The 25,692-nt window shown below is 35.5% G+C and overlaps 1 protein-coding gene across 4 annotated transcripts in view; it reads left to right on the top strand.

Moving 5' to 3' along the window:
* LOC107730861 (ETS translocation variant 1-like) overlaps positions 1 to 13,902 on the top strand; it is an 18,527-nt gene extending 4,625 nt beyond the window's left edge. For 2 of the 4 annotated variants that reach the window (XM_016541819.1, XM_016541816.1), the window contains 9 exons: positions 2,690 to 2,743; positions 6,034 to 6,163; positions 8,221 to 8,409; positions 8,558 to 8,814; positions 10,511 to 10,579; positions 10,709 to 10,777; positions 11,629 to 11,798; positions 12,841 to 12,942; positions 13,318 to 13,902. In XM_016541819.1, the coding sequence (XP_016397305.1) occupies positions 2,690 to 2,743; positions 6,034 to 6,163; positions 8,221 to 8,409; positions 8,558 to 8,814; positions 10,511 to 10,579; positions 10,709 to 10,777; positions 11,629 to 11,798; positions 12,841 to 12,942; positions 13,318 to 13,539 (1,262 nt within the window). In that variant the 3' untranslated portion in view covers positions 13,540 to 13,902. The remainder of the gene's footprint in view (positions 1 to 2,689; positions 2,744 to 6,033; positions 6,164 to 8,220; positions 8,410 to 8,557; positions 8,815 to 10,510; positions 10,580 to 10,708; positions 10,778 to 11,628; positions 11,799 to 12,840; positions 12,943 to 13,317) is intronic. The other 2 variants (XM_016541817.1, XM_016541818.1) reach the window with 1 other exon arrangement.
* Positions 13,903 to 25,692: the final 11,790 nt, after the last annotated feature.

The following is a 25,692-nucleotide window of genomic DNA, read 5'->3' as shown; positions in this document are numbered from 1 at the left end:
GGAAAAAAAAAAAAGTGTGCGGAGGAACAAAAAAAAAAAGTAGTCGCTGCAGTAGATATTACAGTGAGGAGTACAATTCAACCTGTCTTACATCCATCAGCCGCAGCGCCCAAAGATTCGAAATAAATCGCAAATAGATTTAATATATGACTTCCTGTCCATTAGAACCCAAACGAAGAACTAGCGGTTTCATTTCAGAGATTTATTAGCTCAGGTAATTGGAAAGAAGGAGAAGACATATGAGCGACGGACAGAATTTCCGGCAGCAGGCTAAAGAGCTGGTGGCTCGTCATTTGACGTACATGTGTCATTTTGGCCAGAGACAGCTGACAGTCACTTATTACGTCTAGAAAACTTAAAAAAAAGACTCTGAAACGATCACTGAATATGTCATATCAGGATTTAGTTTATTGGATTTACTAGTAGTTTTTTTTTATATAGTGATTTCATTGTTTTCTAGTTTGACTTTTATCTGATTTCTCTGTATCTTTTCCTCTTTGTTTGGCAGAGAAGTGATTCTGAGTCTCTTTATGTAGTTGAATTTACGCCGTTCGCCTGGCGCTGCACTTCGCGTGTTTTCTGCTCTTCTCTTTTTTTCTTTAGCTGGTGGACATGCTCCAACACCTTAGCTAGCCTCAGGAGGGGTGCTGGGATCAGCTGTCCCATTCACAGGTTGACTCATTCACCCTGCTGAGAATACTGGCTGCAGCTCAGTCTTTCCCTTCCTCTCAGCTTTCCTCTCTTTAACTGATGTTTACGCTACTTTTCTGACTCTTAATGCACTTGGTCTTTCTTTCCTGTTCATTCTCTCCTGATCTGGTGAGGGGATTGTTTAATTTTACTTTGATTGTGTTTGCTTTGGAACCAGCCAGAGAAATGGCAGTGTTATTTCTTGTTGAGTTCAACCAGTAAAGACATCTGCTGCGGTTGTGCTCGACTTGCCTTTTCAAAACACTGACAAATACTGTAAAGATAAATTGGTACTTAATGCATGCTTTATAGTTGCATGCTTTATAGTAGACTGGGGCTAGTTGTCACACTTTTTAGTCAAGTGAATATTTTTTTGTTTTGTAGGTTTTTTTATTAATGAAAGTCAATTACTGCATATGCACACACATTTATATGTATTATTGATCTATTTCTATTTTAACCATTATTGCCCAGGAATCAAAGATGCAGTTAATTGAATACATGTGGGCCTCTATGGGGTAAGTTGTCATAGAAAAACCTGCAATTAAGCATTTTTTTACAGAAAAAATGTAAAAAAATAAAATAAATAAATAATAAACTATTGTTTTGGCCTACAAATATTATAAATATTAAAGCAAATGTGAAAACCTGCCCTGACTTGACATTTATATATTAAAAAATCTATTGTATTTTAACTTTTCAGTTATAATATATCTTCATTATGCAGTTGTCTCTTGTTTGAATTAGAGTTTTGACTTAAAAAGGTACTAAGATAAAAACCTTATAACAACTACTCTGAAAATAATTGGATGTTTTTACTCAGAAATTGCTATTAAATTTCGCAAATAATTTCAAAGAAATAGCAAGTAGTGAAATTTTGAAGTATAAAGACTACTAAAATAGTATCTTGTGAAATGTACTCCAATAAAGTTTTATTTACAACTTAGAAAAATTTAATTTTACAGTGTAGCCCAGTATCATCTATATTTTTGAACAAATAAAAATTCACAAGCGGTTTTTCAGTTAAAAATTCTCCCATATTTACCGTACATCAGATATGAATGCATTACAATTTACATAGACATGAGAAAACACTCCCATTTCCAAAAAGCCGAAAAATCCAAGTAGCCGAGCAAAACTTGTTGCCATACACAAAGCAAATGCTGATTTGTGCGTGTTGCGACTTGTTACTGTTGTTGTGAAAATGAAAATCCAGTTTTAGCACAGAGGAATAAATGTGCTAATAGCCCCATGCAGCGAGGTCTCGTGCTCTCCTCTGCCACAGTGCGCCTTTGTGTCGAGCTGAACAAGCAATAATCAACAGAACTCTTGCAAGAGTGCAAACGCATGTGATATAAACATGAATGTGCTTAATTGAGCTCCATATGAAGGCTTCATTATTTTAGCATTAGCTATGAGAGAGGGAAAGGTAGGGGAACGTGCTCTGTTTGGACGCCAGCCGTCGCGGCAGGTACAGGTGCATTCACCAGTGGGGATGTGTCCCAATTAGACAGTGTGAACAATAGGTGTTTTCTCGCTGCCTGGCTATCCTTATGAAGACGCTGTGTAAAGCACATTTGATCACAAGGCAAGGTGTTTTTCTTTAGGTTTCCTGGTTTGTTTTATTTTTGTTTTTTAATTCTCAAACTATTTTAATACACACATATCAGTGAATTATGTAGCTGGATGTCAAAGTGAACGACTGAGACACATATGGGTTGCGTTTCACACGCAAAAGCCTTCCTTGTCCAACAAATTAAGTTGAAATTAAATTACTGACATAATTAGAGGATATGTTTTGTCTGTTTTAAACCAATAAATGTCTTTATGGGTTGGTCTGAGAACTTCAGATCATTAGTGTTTCAATTACAGAGGATTATTGGAGGAAATTACTCATTAAAGTGATTATTAGAGTAGAGATTGTGTTAGCTCAACTTGTGGAAACCAAATATATGTTTATGTTTATTTACCCTTTTCTCTCTCTTTTTGTTTCTCCCAGCTCAAGTTCCTGACAATGATGAGCAGTTTGTTCCAGACTTTCAGAGTGAAAACTGTAAGTGTGACCTTTTTTCTTGCACTGTGGCTCTTAAATGCACAAAATAGTAGCTTATATTTTGCAAAACGTAGACACACTGTAGAAAGGCCTGACTAAAAGAAGCTCAACTTTGATGATTTTGTGCGAAAATTTGCAAACGCAGCTCACGTTTGCGCTCGTTTACGACATGTTGTCGTTCGCTGCTGAATAAACTGAGAGAGAAAGCACGAGCGGCGTGTGTTCTCTAGGTTGTGTACCTTCTCAGCGAGTGCAGCCAGAAGCAATAGGCCTTTAAATGGGCATAGGAAGTAAAGTTGGCGCGCAGTGGTCGTGGCAGAGCCAGTGCCAGTGTCGGAAGTGGCATGGACTGAATGAGGCACAGTGGGGAGCGAGTCCAGCTTATGTCTTAAAGAGGAGCCAAAACAGACTCTGCTACAGAGGATGTAGAGGAGAAGAAGGGGGGCTTTGTCTTTCTAGATAACTCAAGCTCATTAGGCAAATAAAATATACTAGTGTTTGCTGATAATGGGCTATTGTCCTATATTCCTTCCTTAGTGGGAGCTAGACTTTATTGTGAGCGTAGACCGTGACAAAAGAGAAATGAAATGTCACTCAAGGAAGCCTTTTTTTGCATCTATATGAACATTATTCTTTATTTTTGTTCTTTATTATTAAGTAAATATTCCATTCCAAAATGTATATTTAAGCAAAAACGTTGTAACTGCAGGGTGTTAGTTGGCATTGTGGGCAGAATAGGGGTGGAGAGGAGGGACAGGCAGATGGAGGTAGAGCGAGGGCATGGCGTTTGGGCTCTTGAATGGGCATCCTGGCCCTCCCATATGGGTCTGAGTCGACAATGCCAGTGGATCACTTCCGTTTCATGTGGTCCTTTCTCACAAAGCACCTCGAAATGGGATATACAGGGATAACACAGCCAGAAAATACACCTCTCAAACTGCTGCTGCACACTAGACGTGCGTGGCCTGATAAACTGGTTGTTTGTCAAATTATTTGTATCATTTGAAGATTTGTAATATATACATTGTTTACTTTTACCATTTAAAAGTTTGGGGACAGTATTTTATTTAAAGAAATTCATGTTTTTAATTAGCAAGGATGCGTTAAATTGATCAAAAGTGACAGTAGAGATGCAAAAAAATATTTTTAAAATAAACTTCTATTTCAAATAAGTTATATTGAACTTTCTATTCATCAAATCCTGAAAGAGCACCAAAGCACCAAATCAGCATATTTGGTTTCTGAATGATCATGTGACACTGAAGAATGGAATAATGAAAATAGCTGGAAATTCTGCTTTGCCGTCACAAGAATAAACTACATTTTAAAACATATTCAAATAATATAAAAGAAAACATATTGTGAATTTTAATAATATTTAACAGTTTTACTGTATTTTTGATCAGGTAAATGCTGCCTTGGTGAGCATAAGAGATAAAAAAAAAAAAATCTTCCAGACCCCGCATTTTTAAATTGTATTGTATTTACTTTTATTTTAAATGCATTTGTAATTGTTAAGAGAATTGGTGGTCTTACTGTAAAAAAAATCAATCGATTTAAACACTAGTATAATAGTGATTTTTTTGGCTGGGGAAGTGTGATCAAACAGTGATTATATTTTAGTTTTTTGCCCTTTTGTAAAGGCCATCGTAATTCAAGCCCAGAGTGTTTAAGAAGAAGGTGTGACTGAATCTATTATCAGCGAGTAACAGTCAGCGAAGTGGTGAGAGTGAGAAAGAGAGAAGGGTGAGAAAACGCACGACCATCAGCACAGTAAAAAAAGACACAGTTTGACACTTAGAAAAGTTGTGTTTTTTACCCAAATGCACTTTCGTGTAACACAGGGAACAGTGAAAATGGTGTTCGGTAACATTTTGAATGGAATTTAGGTGGAGGTGCTACATTTAGCGTTGAATCAGAAATATCCAAGCTATTGATTTATGAAAATTAAATCTATAAGAGTGCAGCTTAATGGAAAGAAATGTAACTTTTCACAGAATGGAACATGAATGTTTAGTAAACGTCATAACAATGGAAATCATTTGTGAATATTTAGCATAACAAGTTGAGATTTGAGAAATTAATATTTTGCTATACTCAAGATGTCGTTTTGATTTTGTAAGAGCTCTTTATTTTATTCAATGTACCACTGCTTCTGTTTCTTTTTTTTCTTCTTCTCTGAGGTGTTGCCCACTTCAGTTGACATCTGATGTACTCAGGGGGGTTTAAATGCATCTCATAAATTGCAAGGATACAAAAAATTGAAAGTAAATGTCATAAACGACTTGACAAAAATGTTGTCCATTAACACCAATCAATGCACGTGTAATTGTTGCAATCCTGGAATGACATCCTGCATGTATGACGTCCTGTGATGCTAACAGATTTTGTATTGATTCGTTTACGCGTATGCCTTTGCGTAAAATCAATTATGGCATTTTTTTCTTCGTCTGTCTACGTGCTTCTTAATATGGTCCGTCAAGACGTCTTCTCAAGTATAAATTATTCATCCACACTGCTACTTTTAGAATCCACTATCATGAACAACGACACATCCTAAAAAGACCATTTAAAATTTCAGAAGACTGCCAAATCAATTAAGGTTTTTACTTTAGACATTAATATTTGTATTCGTAACTCTTAGATTACACAAATCCAGTCAAATAAATGAAGTGCTTTCTATTTATGCTTTTATTTTTCTTCCCTTTTTTCATGTAGTATCAAAGTATTAGATTACCTTTAGAAGTAAGCAGAAATGTTCAAATACATTTGTAACACTATTTAATTTGGTTTAATCTTGACAACAGTTGTTATTCAAATTTCTGAATGACAAAAATCTCATTCATGTGTGCTGAGGAAAAACAGTGCTGAATTTACTTAAATGTTGCTTTAAAGATGTTTTTTTATTTAATTTGGTTACTGAATTGATGCAGATTTATATTTAATAGGTTTTATTATTATTACATATGTGTCTGACCTTGTTCATGTGAGCACTTTTTTTGGCGATTAGTTACAAGAAACCTTTGCTAAAAATACCAACTTTTTGCATGCAAACAGAAATCTAATGATTTTTGGTGAATGCATAAAAGAAGGTAAATGTTGTAAGGTCACCTCAACTTCACCTGCAGATGCCTTGTGTGAGCAAGAGAATGATTGCAGTTTTAAATGACACTTCTGCATCCTTTGAGTAATGAATATAGTGAGAATCTTATTGTTCACTGTTATATTCTTTAGCCATGATTTCATTTTGATGTTCTGTTTAAACATCCATACACTTGTCTCTTTCTCAGTGGCGTTCCACGGGCTGCAGTTGAGGATAAAGAGGGAGCCCCACAGTCCGTGTACTGATCTGGGCTCAGCCTGCAGTCAGGAGAGGCCCTTCAGACTCCACTATGGGGAGAAATGCCTGTATAACATCAGGTACCGTAATGCAGAAACACATTTAAACAGAATCACACACACACCCCTTGTTCTTCTTTTAAATTATCAAATCTTGTTTATAACACCAAGTTATTGTGTAACTTACATGCATCAGGTGTTATAAAGAAAATACAGAGAGTAACAAGACGGATGCTAGACATGCTAGACTGTGATGTCTGAGAGAAATTTGCATGAAACCATAAGTGTTTTTGCACCAAAGCAGCGAAAATCAGCTCTAAACGTTAGGTTTTCAGCTGTCAGAGCGACACTAACATCACACGTTTTTGTTTGCAAATTCAGCCTCGGCAGCTGGTGTGAAAGAGTTAAATGGGTCGAATATGTCTACATACATTTGCAATACCGATACCATTTAACAAACTATTTTTACCCATTATATGTCAATTTAGGGTGTTTTATTTTCCTAATTACAGATGTTTTGTGGAAAAAAAATTACTATTTTCTGAATGCAAATGTTGGGTTTGTTAATCACGCTGCTTGTGACGCTGAATTTTCAGGGGTTCGAATAAAGCACAGGTTCACCTCCGACACTAAGGTGTTACAGTGGGTGTGTATTTCACCTTTTTATATATGACTAAAGGCTGAATAAAAGCACAGACGTTCATTTGACAGAACAGCCCTAAGGCAGATGGGGTCTTGGCATAGATGTGAGTTTTTCAGCCTGAGCCAAGAATAGTCTTAAAGATTTATGGGGGAAAAAAGCACAATAATAATAGTTTTCCTTTAGTTATTTACTCAAAGGCAACTGTACAGCAGGTGCTGTTCGAAATGATTTGAATGAGATCCACCTGAAATTGGAAAGGGGGAAGAAAACACAAAAAAGAAAAACAAGAAATTACGCTACGGTGCATTAAGTGCAATAAATGGCTTTTCCACTTGGACAAGCGTCTACGGCAAACACGGTTCCTTGGTTACAGTCATCTTCCTATTGATTTGATTTTAAATTTATGACATTTCACTTGGATGTTTTATTTCGCTGGAGGAGCCAACCTGCCCTCATATTGCAGATGGCACTCAAGCTGAACCAACAACCTCTGTGATAATGATGTTCTCTTCAGAGGTGCCTTGGAGATTGTCAAGCCCCATAGAAGCCTGTTCCTTCCTTGTCTTTTAATGTTTCTGAATGGAGTATAATTGCTTTAAGGTTTATATCTGACAAGATATCAGATGGTTTCTCTTTGGTACCCTGTCGATTATGGGATGTGAGGGGTGGAGATCTGGTAGCTGGATGGCTAGGAATAGATGTGGGGAATTGTGGGATTTTTTTTATTGTTAGATTATGGAACTATGTGAACAATTCATAGTTTCTACAAAAAACATAAAATAGTTTCTAAAAAAATATTGATTTTTTCAACATTGATATTAAGAAATGTTACTTGAGCACCCAATCAGCATATTAGAATGATTTCTGAAGGATCATGTGACACTGAAAACTGGAGTAATGATGCTGAAAATTCAGCTTTGCATCACAGGAACAAACTACAGTTTGAAATCAAATAGAACAGTTATTTTAAATATGTAATAAATATTTCACAATATTCCTGTTTTTACTATATTAAATGCAGCCCTGGTTAGCATAAGAGACTGACCTCACACTTTTAAACAGTAGTATATATAAATAGTTTTTTTTATCATATAAAAATATTATATATGTATTATAATTTATTATTATTGTTAATATTATTATATAAATTATAATTCTAACACTTTTTGTCTTATGAATAAAATTTTTATCACAATTGTGCCTTTTGTGTCTTTTATACATATTTTTGTATTATTTTGAAAAAATGTTGTGCATTTATTTATTTTTCATTAAAAACATGTAATTCAAAAGATATATAAAAAAAACGTAATTTCCAGCCATTTTTGAAATACCAGTTTAGCATGCATTATACAGTATGCTGCAGTCAAAAAGCTTTAGCGCTTATGTTTTTTTAATTTTCCAGCAATAAAGTCTAGCACAGTCTAATAATCTCAGTAGCCTGAAAGGCCCTCAGGAAAGACTAACTTAAACCGCTCTTGTTCCCTGGTGTCTCCAGTGCCTACGAGCAGAAGCATCCCTCGGGAATGAAGGCCTCCAGCCCAGTGTCTACCCCCTGCAGCACACCCGTGTCCCCTGGCCAGCATGGGTCTCCCTCTGCTGCCCCCACCCCGAAACCAGACAGGACGTACCCTCACCTCGCACCCCCGCAGCCCCTCCCTGACAGTGCTTACCCCATGGACCACAGGTACTGCCAATTATCAAAACACTTCTGACAGACAGACAGACAGACAGACGAAAGATAGATAGATAGATAGATAGACAGACAGACAGACAGACAGACGAATGATAGATAGATAGATAGATAGATCATGTATGAGACTTATTCTATTCAGTGTTTTGTTCAGATTTCGGCGGCAGTTGTCGGAGCCGTGTCATTCCTTCCCCTCTCCTTCGATGTCGCGGGACAGACGGCCCATGTATCACAGACAGATGTCGGAACCCAGCATCCCCTTCCCTCCTCAGGGGTTCAAGCAGGAGTATGGCGACCCCCTCTTCGAACATCCGGCCATGGTGGGGGCGCCGCTCCCCCAGACGTACCCGCACTCCATGGTGATCAAACAAGAGCCTCGCGACTTCACCTACGACTCAGGTGAGTTTCGTTTCTGTCTGTTTACATGTCTGCTAATGCTGACAGAGCAGTATATTGCTTGATCTGTAACGTTTCCACAAAATATTAAGCCGCTCAACTGTTTTCAACATTGATGATAAAAGGAAATGTTTATTAAGTCAGCATATTAGAATGGTTTCTGAAGGATCATGTGACACTAAAGACTGCAGTTGTGACTGCTGAAAATTCAGCTTTGCCATCACAGGAAAAAAATGACTTTTTAAAATATATTACAATAGAAAACAGTTTAAATTCTAATAATTTTTCACAATATTGCTGTTTTTACTGTATTTTGTGCAAATAAATGCAGCCTCTTTCAAAAACATGAACAGACCCTAAAATAATTAAACAGAAAAATAAATAAATAGAATAGAATAAATAAGAAATGTTTTATAAAAAAAATTAAAGCATGATTTATAATGGTATGGAGACAGTATGTACTTCTCTAAACTAACAGGAAACAGTCTGAACATCATTTTTCTTTTGTTTTCTTTTGGGTACACATACAGCCAGATAGCGACTTTATTAGGGACGGGAGATTAATAGAATTAACGTGTTATTAGGAAATTTAGGTCTGATCTCATTTCCTGAGGGCCTGGCTGGAAAAGACAGGGGCCCCTAATCTCTCCCCCAGGGACCCCCAGGCTGTCGGCCCAGCTCTGGCATGAATGAAGAGGCTTTTGGTTTTCATTCATAAAAATGGAAGCAGCAGCCTGTCAGGAAAGAATGCAGCGCTGCATCTCAGCTGTTTCCTGTTGATTATGTAAATCTGTAAAACACAACCTGAGGATAATAGCAGTAATACCGGGGCCTTTTCTGTTTACTTAATGTCAAAGCAACAAATTCAAATTCATTATATTTTTAAACAAAATTAATGTTATAGACTGTTTTCAATATAAAAGTTTTTTATTATGACATACCCTGAAAATCTGTAATTAATTGGTATTTAAAATAGAGATTTTTTTTGTAGGTACATACTCTTTAAATTTGACATTTTATGTTGGCATTGTTATCTATAACATTTTGTCTATTTATTATCTATAAATTAGACACACTAAAAGCTAACAAATAAAGTGATGAAGGCTTCATATGTGTAAGTGATTTGTCTGCATTGGTTCTTTACATCAGTGGAGGAGATCATTGACATGTTTTGCATCCCCTCCCAGCCATTTAGAAGCATTTATTCTGCCTCATAAAGGAGTTTGTTTGTTGTGAGCTGTGTAAGGACTGGGCAGTCAGCGGCTAATTTAATCAGTGGTAATTTCCTCGACAGGCCCATTACTTGAATGAAACCCTGAGAGATCTTTATAGGTCCAAATGAACAGGGTTAGATGTTTTATGGAGCATTCACTTAAGCTGTCTTGCTTTGATTGAATCACAGCTCCAACAAACAACATGACTGACTCGGAGCACAAGGCGTCCACTGCGGTTAATCCTCACAAATCTGTTGTCCATAATGTTTTAACCTACTCTTTTGAATATGAAATTGCTGGAGGATTTTTTTTTTTTGCATTGCCTTAAAATGGAAAATAATTATAAGCAAATAAATACATATACTGTATACATACATACATACATACATACATGCATACATATGGGTTTTAGTTATTAGCTGAGCCCATGCATCATTTTTTTCCACATTTTTAAAATGCTTTTTTGTTTTGTTTTTCTTTTTCAGAAGTGCCTAGCTGTCACTCTGTATATCTTAGACAAGAAGGATATCTGGCCCACAATAACAGAACAGAGGGTAACTATCCACACAGAGTAATATATTTGATCTTATATGGCTATTTTATTATTTAAAGTGTCTGATTTGAAGTTGTATTAAATGTTTAAAGTCAGATTATAACAATATCTCAATGTCTTTATTCAATAGGATGTATGTTCGACAAAGTTGCAAGGCACTTCTATGACGACACTTGCGTTGTACCAGAGAAGGTTGAAGGTATGTTTTTATATTTATTTACTCATTTACTCATTAATCTTTCTAAAAATATCTTTGTTTATGCACAAAATATATCTTTCTTAAAAAGATATTTATGTGCTGTTAAATATTATTTATTGAATAATAAGTTGACTCTTTACACAGATGAAAAGGGGTTTAAAATTGTACCTTTTGGGGTGCAACAGCTTGTCCCTGGAGCAGTACCCTTAAAATCAGAATCAGATACTACAGGTTTAGCAGATTTAAGTTTATGCCTGTAAGTCGGTATAAGATGAACCAGGCAGTGGTCAGAGAGTCCTACCACTGCTCTGGGGACCGAGCGATATGCATCCTTTATTGTGGAGTAACAATGGTCCAGTATATTACTGTCTCTGGTGGGACATGTAACATGCTGTCTGTATTTTGGCAGTTCACGGGAAAGATTAGCTTTAAAAGGACATATTTGTACCTTTTTTACCCCAATAGGTACATATTAGTACCTTAGAGTAGTAATACATATCCTTAAGATACTAATATGTACCTATTAGGGGTAAAAAAGGTACAAATATGTCCTTTTAAGGGGACTGCTCCAGGGACAAGCTGTTGTACCCCAAAAGGTAAAATTCTGGCCCCTTATTTTTCTGTGTGTGCTGTACAGTCGTCTATAATCTTGAATACTGTATGAACCTCCAGACATGTAACATATAAAATTACAACTTTATCCACAGAAGGCTGCGCCATTCCTTTAATTTTTATTGTAAAGGCTTAAGAATTTTTTTTATGCCCAGCTTCACCATGATGATGTCTTGCCCCTAGGCATTATGGGATTGGGCTATGAGATTTAACGCCTTTTATAATTTGTCCTCCCACAGGTGATATAAAGCAGGAGGCGGTGCTGTACCGTGAAGGCCCAACCTATCAGAGACGAGGCTCGCTGCAGCTCTGGCAGTTTTTGGTGGCCCTATTGGATGACCCCTCAAATTCACACTTCATTGCGTGGACAGGCCGGGGCATGGAGTTTAAACTTATTGAGCCTGAGGAGGTACTAACTAGCCTCAATATTACATTTTTCAACCAAGGAAATGGAACATTTTATTGAGCCTTTAATCTTTTTTTTAAATTTTTTTTTACTGAATATCATATTTGATACTGCAGGCTTTTATGGTTCATATTTTGAGATATAAGAGAATATGGAGCTCATGGGGAAAAAAACTGTTTTATTCAGAGGCCCAAATTGAGCAAGGATATGCTGCAGTTGCAGTTTTAATCATGCTGATAATATAGAGGCTTTTGAATTTTGTGGATCAAATATGATACAGTCGGCTTTATAGGGTTAAAATAATTTTAGGAGATTATATATTGCTTAATTGAATCATTATCTGATTATCGTTACTAAATTTAAAGTATCTCCACACTATATGCAAGTTTTGATTCCTAGAGAGACTCTTCATTTGTTTGTTCAAAAGTGTCTGTTATGTCCATCCAAAAAATTAAGTATTTCAACATGTCGACTCTCCAAAAAGTCTGAAGTGTTTGGAAAGTGCGGACAGGTGTGTTTGTGTAAACTATCAGCAACAGTGGGATTTGTTAGTCCTGTATATATGTGTGTGTGTGTGTGTACTGGCGTTGGTCCACAGGGCAGCTGTAGAGAACAGGGGAGTCATTCATGCCATCAGGTGACTGTGGGCCGTTGGGATTGGCTGGGCGGGTGCAAGGCGTGAATGAACCGCAGTAGAGTGAAAAAGGCCCACAGCGCGGGGCTCTGGGAGAGTAGTGGGAGGGAGATTTGAAAAGGAGGTTGCACAGGTGGGTGGTCGTGTGGACAGGTGCAGGAACATCTGCCACGATCTGCTGTTCCTAATGAACACATCTCTGACTAGAGGTATGAGTACATGGCTGTGGCCAATGAGAGGAAGCCGTCTTGTATTTCACCCCTGACAGGGTTTAGCTGCAGACCTGTCAATGCTTTGTTTTCGAGGGCTAGTTTAGTAATGAGTGGGTGTTAGATCTTATTTTTACGTAATGTTTGAGAGAAACTTGTGATGAAAGCTCATTTGTAACAACTTAGTTATTTTGCTTCAAAGGTGGCACGGCGTTGGGGAATTCAAAAGAATCGACCTGCCATGAACTACGACAAGCTTAGCAGATCATTGCGCTACTACTATGAAAAAGGCATCATGCAAAAGGTAATGTAGGCTAACAAGCTAAGCTAAATCTTCTGACACATACTAAAATTCATCATAACCTGTTTTCAAAATACTTTCCTTTTGGCATAAGTTTTCTTTTTTTCCATAATAAGCTGCTTTTTAATTATGATGATGCTAATATGCTTATAAGAAAATGTTACGCTCAGCTACAGTGCTGAGGTCTGAATACACTATTGTTCAAAAGGATGCATGCAGTTGATCAAAAGTTACAGTTAAGACATTTATATTGTTACAAAAGATGTCTATTTCAAATAAACAAACTTTTTGTTCATCAAAGAGTCCTGTAGAAGAAAATGATCACAGTTTCCACAAAAAATATTAAGCAGCTCAACTGTTTTCAACATTGATAATAAGGTGGCAGGTGAAAGATACGTGTATAAGTTTGTCTGCGACCCCGAGGCTTTGTTCTCCATGGCCTTCCCTGACAATCAGCGTCCGGTGCTGAAGACCGACCTGGAGCGGCAGATCAACGAGGAAGACACTGTGCCGTTGTCACACTTCGATGAGAACATGGCGTACATTCAAGAGAGCGGCTACTGCAACCCGCACCCGTACAACGAGGGCTACGTCTACTGAAAACAAAACAAACATTCAGACTTGTCCCTCATTTCCGTCAGTCATTCCCCAGGACTAAAGAGAGCACTTTATGGACAGAGGATGATGGCAGTGTGTAAACCTACAAACGTACTGGTGTAGTTATGTTAGATGCTCCTTTGGTGTTTTTTTGTTGCGACTGAAGGGGATGGGGTGTTTCAGCATGCCGTTTTCTCACTGCAAAAGGCCAAAAAAGGGCAAATGGCCTCTCTTCGGACAGATGTTTTGAACTATTTAGACAGGTTAGAATCTGGAGCACGTGAGTGGAAAAATCCCAACCTCTTTTACCATTGAAACTCTTGGATTGTTTGTGGAGCGTTTTGTTATTTTCGCACATTTGTATTCTCTACCTAAATAAATAAGTAAATAATACAGTGTATTACAATGGAAATAAAATCCTTAAAACTCTCCATCTCAAAGTGAGCACATATCTGAACTTAACTGAGTAAATGGCCCACATTATTTCTTACCCATTCAGGGCCCATAAAGTGATTAAATACTAGCACAGTTACAACAAACGACTGATTCATGTTCTTTGTGAAGGAATGTTATATACTAATATTTAAGTTATACCCGTATATATATTGTCCTATGAATATAATGTCTTAGAGGAGGGAAGATGCAGGTAATTTTCTCAACGAACAACAGATTTTTTCTTAATGAATCAAATAAAGACAAAAAAATAAATTCCCATGACAGCATGATTTTGTAATACTACAGTACATGGTGTTTCAAATACTGCTCCGATTTTTTTCTTAAGATCTATTTAAATAAACATCTGTATAACAATACAGTATAATTGACACCATATTTCACTGAATATAACTTTTTGAGCAAACGCGCCTATAGATATCAAATGGTTATCTTCAGACAGGTCTTGTGCAAGGTGCAAGCTTCACGTGTGTCTATGACATCATTCTATGAAAGTTACATTTCTACTATTAGTGACAAAATGCTTGTTTTATTAGGAAAAAAGTGGATGTTGGTCCATTACTCGCTCCCCCATGCCATCATTAAAAATATAAAACATGTATATTCAGGTTAATGCACCTCAATGCTGCTTTTCGTGTAAATTTAGTCAAGTATGATCAGACGGCAGCTATGCCCTGCAGTACGTTCATTTTTTTTTTTTACATTTAAAAAAAAAAAAAACGTCAGTGTTTATTGAATGTAAAAAGTATATACATAATTGCAAAGGGAATGGCAATAGCTACACTTCTGTAATAAAATAGTGTTGAAATACAATTGGGGTTTTTTTGTAGTTGCTTTTTTGTATGCACAATGTGATTTTTGTCAATCTTGGTGTGTATATATATATATATATATATGCTATATATAACACACACACACACAAATTAAATGAAAAAGCAAAATGTAACCACTTTAATTTGTTTAAATTGTTTACATTTTGCTTTATCGTTTAATCTGTTGACTTTTTGAATAGTGAAATGTTACTTACAAAAAAATACCATGGTACATTTCAAAGTACCTTGGTATTACCAACATACGTTTGAGAGGTGCAGGCAAACCGCCATCCTTTATACACTTATACAAACACTTCGTCACAACAACACACTGGTAAACAAGCTCGACAACTGTGTCCCATAATATCAAGCACACACTGGCCCAAAGCTGTGGTCAAATTTGGCTGTTAAAACGACTGTCACGATTACCAAAAAAGCACAAATGACTGTGGTTTATTCAAACATCTCCCATTAAAATCTCATGCAAAACCTCTCGGCGCTCGAAGTATGTGGTGGAATGGTGAGAAAGTGTTCTGGAAAGAGTTGAAAAGAGGTCAGGGGAAAAAAGGACCCATGTAAAGTTCGATAATCTCCGTGCTAATCTTGTTAAACAAGTCTTTCAATGGGGGTACATATGTTCTCTTTCTGTTATCTTGTACGCTGAATCGTTCTCAGATCTATTTGAATACTCTACGCCCAGAATAGACCGTTTTTATTTGTTTCGAGATGTACCATGTGAGCCTGCATGGAAAAACACTGATTATTTTTGCAGGTTTTATTGTCACCGCTTAGTTTGTAATCTGTGCTTCTACATTTGTGACACCACGACCCATTAAACCTCTCTAAAATGGTCTTTAACCCACTTTTACCACTTTGAGGCGATAAATCAGCTGCCAGTAAATAACTACTAGATCCATTAGCAAAGTAGCTCCAGCAGTTTAGCTTGATTCTGTCTGTTTGCTTAGAGTCCAGCTACCTTGCTTAGCTTTACGGCAGGCTGTGTTTACTTATGGGAAATGGTTTGTGCTGTCTGAGTGGTTGTGACACTCACATGTTTGACAAGTGAAATGAGACCAAATGTTCTCCTTGTAGCCGAAACGTCTTTGAAGCGCTGGCTTTTAATATGGCGTGTTTACCTATGAAAACATCTTGATTGGCTCTCAGCCTTCAGCCATCGAAAGACGATGAGATTAAATTAATAAATGAATAAAAATAGACTATTCAGTATTTTCATGAAATGTTAATGTTCGACAAAGTAATATATATAGATGGGTCAAAGACGAAAAAGGGTTTAAGCATAAAAACAATAAGTGTAATACTGCTTTAAATTGTTGTTGTTTTTCCCAAAAAATTTTTAATTTAATTGCAATTTTGTTTTTGCTTTTTCCTAGCAAAAAATAAATATCATACATTTTTCCCTGATTTGCAGAAGACACCCACTAAAATGTCATTCAGTGTAACAATCTTGTCGCGCATGTTTACAACAAAAATCAATTTATGACATATTAAAAGACTAATTACTTTCACCCCAAAAATACTAATTAGCTGTAATTTTACATTTTTAAAATTTGCCACTATCCTAGGTTTTGCCCATTTGTCAGTAAGAATTTTTTTACTCATTTAAAACACAATAAAATGTAATATGCTCCCTTATTCTTTTATATATTTTAATATGTACAAGTCAGAATAAGCATGTTGTTTGAATTTTTACATAAATATTGTGTTATTATTTCACCCAAATTTTGACATTTTATTCTCCAAAAACTTATTTGAAACCTTAAAAGTAGAATTTCTTTTGATGCGGACATCTTAACGTCTTTGACTCAGATACATACATTATATATATATAGAGAGAGAGAGAGAGAGAGAGAGAGAGAGACATTTATAAAATATAATATATAATTTCTTGGTTGTTAGTTAAAAGTTAATATGAATTACAAATGCTAATGTTGCTTGCTGGTACTTATCATTCAGGATTTTATCATAACTAGTTATGAAATTAAAATTGTATGACTGCAAAGAATGAACCTTTAGAATTGAAAATGAACACTATTTCATTAAAGTAGCTTGTTGAAGACTGCCCTTGACTTATTAGCTGATAAATATATTTTAGTTGAAAGGATTTAACCCATTTAGCATAATAATAAAGTAGGTGCCACTTAGACTTTTGCTTTAAACACAAATTATTCATGAATGCTAAAACAATTAGTACCATATAGAGGTAATACTATTCAGTCATTTGAATAAGTGTTAAAGAAATTGTTATTGATAGCATATTTTGTCAAATTTTTTTTTTACAAAACTGCCATTTACCATTGACTTGTTTAAAAAAAAAGTAACATGTTTTTCTGTATGCAAATGTAATCGTTTTATTACTGTTAAAACTTACAAATGTGTCATACAAAAATATAGCATGATATATTATTGATACATTTTGTCTTTTTTTTTTTTTACAGAATCGCCCTTTAATATAATGACTTTTTAAAATAAATATAATATGATGATAATATGATGTTTTCCTGTGTGTAAATATTATAATAGGAATTTATAAATGTGTCTTACTGAAATATGGCACATTGGTTACTATCTTGATCACTATTTCTACTTCTTGATTACTAAAATATTAGAATTGTCCCCGGTCTCCCCTAACAGTAATATGAGATGGTCAAATGACGATGATGGACAGATGTTGATGCAGACAGTATTTTAGCACTCACTTCCACTCTGCCAGCATTCAGTGCTAGTGTTTTGTACACTAAACAGGTTAGTAAGCAGTTTGACTCCCTGGTCAGTCAGGCTGCAACTGGCCTCTTCTGCCACGTGTCACACAGCGAAGCTGGCGAAAGGAAAGGCTCTTCACCTTCCACAATGTCGTTTGATCTCTGCCGTCCTGTCAGGCACAGACAGGTCCACATTACACTGTCCTCAGAGAGGTGGGCCAACCCATCTGTCACTAGAGAGACAGTGAGAGAGAGAGAGAGAGAGAGAGAGAGCAGACAGAGAGAGACAAAAGGAAGGGGTTATAGGCAGGGAGAAATCAATGAGGAGAGGTCCAAAAATATGATTCCCCTTGGGTTTTTTGTATGCTGTTTTGACAGAGATGAACACATTCATTGAAGATATATCTGAAAAATAATGTAGACATTCGACATGTTGATAATTATTCAAAAAAGTGCATATTTTTACATATGTCTATGCATGTAATTCTTAACTCTTATGTTCAATAGCTTAAAAAACAAAACCTGTGACCATAGAAAAAGCTCAGCAGATTTCCACAGAACCGAAACACATCATTCCAATTCATTCATTAATCATATATAAAATACATATCACTGGCTCATTGTGTGTTTGTCCATTAAATATTTTAGCTAATTTGATTATGATTTTAGCTAACACTTTGATAACGTTTTAATGTTTTTATGTTACATATTTAACATATTTTGTGATCTGAAATAAAAATAATAAAAATACATATCATAAAATTTAATTTAATTTAATAATAAAAATAATAATACAAATATTGTTGTCTATGTAAATAGGAATCCCCCTTACACTACTATACCAAAAAAGATTCATGTTTACCTTGTTATACATGCAGAGAGCTTTAAATTTATAAAATTTAAAAAATATATATATATTTATTTTTTATTTTAAAATAAGTGAATATTTTTATTCAGCAAGGATGCATTATGATCAAAAGTGACCTTAAATACATTGAAAATTTTACAAAATATTTTGACTTCAAATAAATGTTGTTCTTTTGAACTTGACATGCATCGAAGACACTGTAACTATAATTTTAATAAATGCCCTATTTAGCAGTTTTGACACAGGAGCCATGCGTTAACGCTGAGATCCAATTTCTGTATAAAAACTAAGCAAAGCAGAAAAAAATACTTTTAAAATTCTATTTTAAAATATAATAAAATGGAAAACACATTTTTAAACTGTAATTATATTTCACAAAATTACTGTTTTTAGTGTATCTGATCCAATAAATGTAACCTTGTAACTTATTTCAAAAACATTTCAAAAATAATCCTACAGACTTCGAAGTTTTGAATTGTAGTGTACATTTCAAAATTCCTATCATTATTTTTGTTCATACTGTACAGCAAAGATAGTACAGAGACTGTACAGAAGCTTTAGAAAGTCATGACTGATTGTGTTTTATGTGCCTCATGACTGTGGCAGCGAAGAACAAAGGAGGAGAAAAAGCTTCCCATAATCTACTGTTAAAAACGAGGAGCCACACAGCAGTCATGCCAGATGAAGTCTTGTCATCGCTCTGCCTGGAAAATATACTAGTAGAGGTGGAGTCTAGACTAATGTTACTGAGGTAAATTTAGGCAGACACATTTATAATGCCCCTTGGCTCCTGAAATAGCCTTTAAAAAAGAAACCTAGAAATAGGCCCTCTGAATAATGACGTCTTTTTCTCTGCTTTGCTTAGTTTTTATACAGAAATTGGATCTCTGTGTTAATGTATGGCCCCTGTGTCAAAACTGTTAAATAATGCATTATTAAAATATAACTCAGCTCTTTAAGGACGATAATGGATGTACCTCCACCTTAAAGGCTATAACCGTTATCCTGCAGAACAGAGTCATTGTCCTTAAGTACATACAAAAAACAGCTTTCACAATTCAAAAACACCTCGAAATAGAGGTCATGAGAATAAAAGCACCATTCATTCAGCCCTTGCCACTTGTCGTAATTATATCGCAAAAACACAACAAATTCACAGTTTGTGAGAAATGAAATGCTTAACTGTCTATCCAGCTAAAAGGGAATGTTCTCAGAACTTTGGCTAATGTTCTGGCAAGATTCTCTCAAAGTTAAAAACAAACATTCTTCCAGTAACGTTAATAGAATGTTCGTTCAAGTTATCTGGTCTTTAATAATTTTCTCAAAATGTTAGCACAAAAAAGTTATGAAATGTTTTAGTTTGATTTTCATCGAATGCTTTTTTTTAAACATATCTATTTGTTCTTTTCTCAGAATATTTAGAGAACATTCAAAACTAATGTTCCCATAATGTTGAAAAGTTCTGGCAAGATTCTCTGATAGTTATGAACAAACATTCTTCCAATAACGTTGATAGAATAATCATTCAAAGTTACCTTTAATAAAATTTTTTAAATGTTAACACAAAAAACTTTATGAAACATTTAATTTTGATGCTCTGCGAATGGTTTTTTAAATGTTGCTATACTTACTACTTTTCTTAGTATGTTAGAATTTTAATTCAAAATTAATATTCCCATAATGTTTGCAAACTGAAATGTTCTGGCAAGATTCTCTCAGAGTTATGAACAAAAACATTCTTCAAGTAAAGATAACAGAATGTTCATTCCAAGTTATTCGGTCTTTAATAACATTCTCAAAATGTTAGCACAAAAAAACATTTAAAAAATGTTTTGAAATATTTTAGTTCTTAATTCTATTTTTTTTACGTTACTACTTTTTTTTCAGAACGTTTAGAGAACATTCCAATGTAAAGTTCTTATAGTGTTTGTAAAAATTTAATGTTCCGGCAAGATTCTCTCATAGTTATGAACAAACATTCTCCAGTAACATAATTTTCATTCAGAGTTATCTGGTCTTTAATAACGATCTCAAAACATTAGCACAAAATCTTTATTTATTAAATGTTTTTTATGAAAACCCTTTTTTTTTTATGAAAGTTTAGAGAACATTCAAAAGTAAAGTTCCCATTATATTTGCAAAATTTCCCTTAAAGGGGTCATATGACGTTGCTAAAAATAACATTATTTTGTGTATTTGGTGTAATGAAATGTGTTTATGCGGTTTAAGGTTCAAAAACACATTATTTTCCACATGCTGTACATTATTGTATTTCCTCAGCGACCAGCACGGATCAGCTCTAGGCATGACGAAGCGGATATTGTCCTCTTTTGGAAGGCCAAACAAAGTAGTTTTGCTTTCACAACGAAACACACAGCGTCTTCACAACATGGCGGCGGCGGTGGCAGCAACAATAATGTTACGCCTTCTTTCTTTGCGTGAACATTTGGGTGGCGTTATGCAAATCTTCCCACACAGTGACGTAGACATGTGGGGGCGTGTTTAAACGAGGCGTTTTAGGGGGGCGTGGACCAGTCTTAACCTTAATAAAGAATATCTCTTTGGGTTTGAGACTTTAGTCTTTGCACTTTAAAGATCTTATCTATTCACGAACAGCTTGTAACACTCCAAAGAGAAAGGAAAACTTGAAATCGCATCATATGACCCTTTTAATGTTTTCTCTAACATTTGTATAACCGAAAAAAATGTTTTTAAAACATTTAAAATATTGGCCATTTTAAATGTTAAGAAAACATTTAGAACTAACAGTTTCATAACTTCATGAGAATGTTAACAAAACATTTGTTTTCAGAGCATGAGCTGGGGGTTAGTAAAATTTGTAAAACTTTTCAGTCACACTGAATTACGCAAAAAGACAGATGCCGTCAAGAGTGCATGTATGTGGTCAAGCATGAATAAAAACCTTTGTGAAAACATTTTTCTTTTGTGCATCTATTTACGAGTGATGCACGGTGCGTGCAAGTGTGTGTTGGGGTGCATGCATTTATTTATTTCTTTTCTGCCTTAAAAACAGATGGTTCCTTGTGCTGAACGGAAGTTGTGTTGACTCGGTTGGCTCGTGATTGGTGGCTGCCGTCCAACGGCAACACGGGTATCGGGGAGGGGTGTTAGTAGAAGTGCAGTTTGCCTACTTCAGATGTACTGTGAACAGAACAGAAGGAAGTGAGGAAGTAGTACTGTTGCGCCGTGCTCCTCGTGTCTTAGCGATGCAACACGAGCCATGATGGGCAACAACCCTCTAGCACGCTTGTGAGTCCAGACATATGTAACTGTGTAAACACTGCGTTGGAAGGAAAGCTGGTGTTGTCGGCTCCTTGTAGCGAAAGTCAGCCAAAGAGCTCGTCGTTAAGTCCTGCTGGGAAGAACATAGGGTGTTTATTTAGTGTGCGCTCTAGACCACTTGTGCCTCTTTGTGGTTTATTAGGCTAATATTTCAAGATGAAACTGATTCCAGAACGGCATGTAGCATGTGGTGCTAATATCTGCATAGTTAGAAAACAAAGAGGAATAATATACGACACTGAGGAGGAGCAGCAAGTTGCAAATTACTGTACTAAATAAAGGCTATTGGCACACGCATCACCTTCCGAAAGTTTGAGGTCACCAAAGCTGTATTTGTTTGATCAAAAATACATTAATATTCTGTAATATTGTGAAATATTGTAACAATCTAAAATAGCTGTTTTTTGTTATAATTTATTTTGAAATGTAATTTATTCCTGTGATGCAAAACTGAATTTTCAGCTGCCATTACTCTAATCTTCAGTGTCACTTGATCCTTCAGAAATCATTCGAATATGCCGATCGGCTGCTTAAGAAATATTTAATATTACTATAAATGAATGCTGAAAACAGTTGTGCTGCTTAATATTTAGCATTTTTGTGGAAACCAATAAATTTTTTCTGGATCCTTTGATGAATACAAAGTTTAAAAAACATTATTATTATTTATTTATTTTTTGGTACAATGTAAAATTTGGAAAAAATTTTGGTACAATTTATGGTAGTCTTTACTGACACTTTTGATTTAATGTATTTTATGCATCCTTGCTGAATAACAGTGTCAATTTCTTAAAAAAAATAAAAAAATAAAATAAATTATGACCTGAAACTTTTGAACAGTGTTTTATATATATATATTGTTTTTATATGATTCAATAGTAAATACATCAACATAGAAAAGACACTTATAGGACCTGTTGCATTGTGGGATTTTCTGAGGTAAATTCATGTTCTTTTACTCGAATAAACTTATGATATCCTCAATATAAAATCACTTATGTTAGAAGCTCATTAACCAAAGTAAACCGTCACAAAACATTATTTTTGTCACAATGTAAAATAGCCATCCCCTTTGTGCCATCTTTATCTTTTCGACATAAGTAAACAATGCTAACCGCGGCATTATGTTTTCAATTTTCCACTGCTCTGCGCACGAGATTTGAAATCATTTATCTTGAATCCAAAACAATGGGATCCCTCCATATGGTTTTATTTGTGTGCATCTGGCTCAGCAAGCAGCATACAGTTACCATCCTATATTTCCAGCTTTATTCGCACCTAGCAATGAAAGCCAAATGTGAAAATTGAAGGCAGAAGGATCGTGTGACGGGATTAATTAGACAAGGCCAAGTGAAGTCACACTCTTCATGGCAACACACTTGAACCTTCAATTACGCACTGCACAAAGCAATTAAAAGCCTCCCTCTCTTGCTCTGTCCTATGGAGTCTACCTGTTACTGCTGTTTGCTTTCTCTGTAGGGTCCCCCCGGGGCACCAGGCAGACTCCAGGTCCAATCCGCAGGTCGGTAATTACAATTGATCAATTGTTGTTGGGAGGTGAAATGACTTGGTTGTTTTAGCCAGAGCTCAATTTGAGGTGTCCATTTTTAACGGGTTATTTATATGGCAGGTGGTTAGGAAAAGAAAAGAGAAGAGGGAGGAGGTAGAAAGATGAAGAGAGGAGCTGGAGGAAGAGATCGGGAGAGAGAAGACAATTTGGCAATTTCTAATCGCTGACAGATCTCGGCTTTTTCCTTTTCATTGTTTCTGAAATCATCGGGTGGCTGGATGGACTCGGGCCGGAATTGGCCAATTTCGCACACTTTTCAGCCAAAACTGGTCAATTTCTCTTTCTGAAATAATTTATATACATTTGCCATACTTTTAAACAATTTGGGTATAATAACTTTTGTACAAAGGTTACACTCTGATAAATGGATTTTTGCTGCTTTAATTAATGTAGTTAATGCAAGAAGAGTTCTACAAATGTTTCTGTCCCAACTTGATTTCATGCAATTTTGCATGCAATTAACTTCAATTTGTAAAACAGAAGTTTAGCTAATCCATTTGAATTGTGTCTACACTGAGAAAAAAATTGCATAGAAAAAAAAAATTCAGAACTTGCTTGTAAATTTCACAAATAATTTCAAAGAAATGGAAAGTAACAGTCAATTAAACATGAAATTTTGAAGTGAAAAGACTGAAATAATGCGTTGTAAAACGTACTCTAATGATCTTTGATTTGTTTGCTTTTGAAAAAAGCCAGAAGCTAAAAACTGTTAAACTGATAATAAACATTAATTTTCAAGACAAAATAAACTGGCTACACCAACCATTTTTCAATTATATTTAAACAACAGAATTAACAACAGAACTATTTTATATATTATATTTATGTATGTTTAGTATTTATGTATTTTAAATGTATAGAAGAAATTTTAATGAAGTTCACTGAACATTTTTTTTTTTTATAAAAAGAACAGCATTGTCCCCCTTTGTCATAGACCCACAACTTTTACTATTACCATCTTTGTTAAAAATCAGGACAACGCCAGTGCTGTTAGCGCCAGCTAGACTCAAAAAGTTCAAGATGTCGTCTAAATGTCATCAAAAACCCATCACCATCTGAAATCACAGAAGAAACTGCAGTAAACAGGCTTATGGGTACATGACCAAATCCATACCGCACTTCCAGGAAAACACTCTCTTACATTATAAAGCCATATCTGCTGTATGGCAATGACCATACTGCACTTCCCAGAAAATGCTCAATTACAGTATAATGCTGTATCTGCTCTAACAGAGAGTATCATTAATCTCATAATGATCTGACTGTGGTGGCTGATGCGGAGCGTATATTTCTCTCCAGCACACAGTCAGTCCTTTCACATGGATCACCCTGCTTTGCTTTGTTCCAGCCTCTGGGACGTCACCTCTTGGCACTGCTCGTATTTATATGGGACATTTGACTGATTTAGATTTATTTGACCATTTTTCCTCGTTCATGCTGTCCCCAGCTCCTCAATAAACGTAGTGTAAGGCCACAATATTGTTTTCTACATGACAGGCCCTGAGCTGAGAATCTTTATCTTTCTCTCTCTCTCTACCTAGCGTTCTTGTCCTTAAGCGATCTTTAGCCTGAAGCTGTTTGCAAAAACTCAACCCACAACAAACAGAATGCTGCACAGAGAGATCTGCCTCACTTCCTTAAAGCTGTTGTGTCTCCTGTGGTTTCATCAGTTCTGGAGCTCAACCAAAATCCTCCACATTTCAGCCCGAGAAGATGCTGTTTGCACTGTTTCCCATTTACAGTCCAGATTTCTCGCAGGAAAAAAATGTTTTTGATTGCGATTCCACCGGGATGCACCAAACGTGATTACAAAATGCCATCTTACCAAATAAGGTTTTTACAGTACCAACACAGGACCAAAATTGTTTAGCATACGAAAGTAAACAAAAAATAAATCCGTAAAATCAAATAAAAATGCATTAAAATGACAATAACCCATTAATATGCATAATCATGAATATGACATAGGCTAAAAAAAAGGGAAATTGACAATTTTGCACATTCACAAAGAACAGCAGAACTGTGATTTACAACTTAAAGTGACAATAACCCATTAATATGCATAATCATGAATATGACATAGGCAAAAAAAAAGGGAAATTGACAATTTTGCACATTCACAAAGAACAGCAGAACTGTGATTTACAACTTAAAAGTGCTGTCGAATGAGCAAAATTTCACAGGTAAAAATAAATACAATTCTACTGTAGATAGTGTAGTGATGTATGACGCACAGCTCACAAAGAAGTCACTTTCAAACAAAGCAGATTTCTGTTGGTCAATGTGGCGAATTCATGAGACCAACATTGTGAAATTTGTGTGGATAAATCTTTCGCTCTCATGCGAAATTCCAGATTGCTGATTCCTATTGAATTTTCAGCATTCTCAATTCACCTGCCTTTCATGGCACTTTCAAAACCGACTCCCGCA

Source organism: Sinocyclocheilus rhinocerous, unplaced genomic scaffold, assembly GCF_001515625.1.
Source record: "Sinocyclocheilus rhinocerous isolate Xijiao unplaced genomic scaffold, SAMN03320098_v1.1 scaffold938, whole genome shotgun sequence".
Classification (NCBI taxonomy): Eukaryota; Metazoa; Chordata; class Actinopteri; order Cypriniformes; family Cyprinidae; genus Sinocyclocheilus; species Sinocyclocheilus rhinocerous.
Note: the sequence above shows the minus strand (reverse complement) of the source record. Positions and strands in the feature narration are given on the sequence as shown.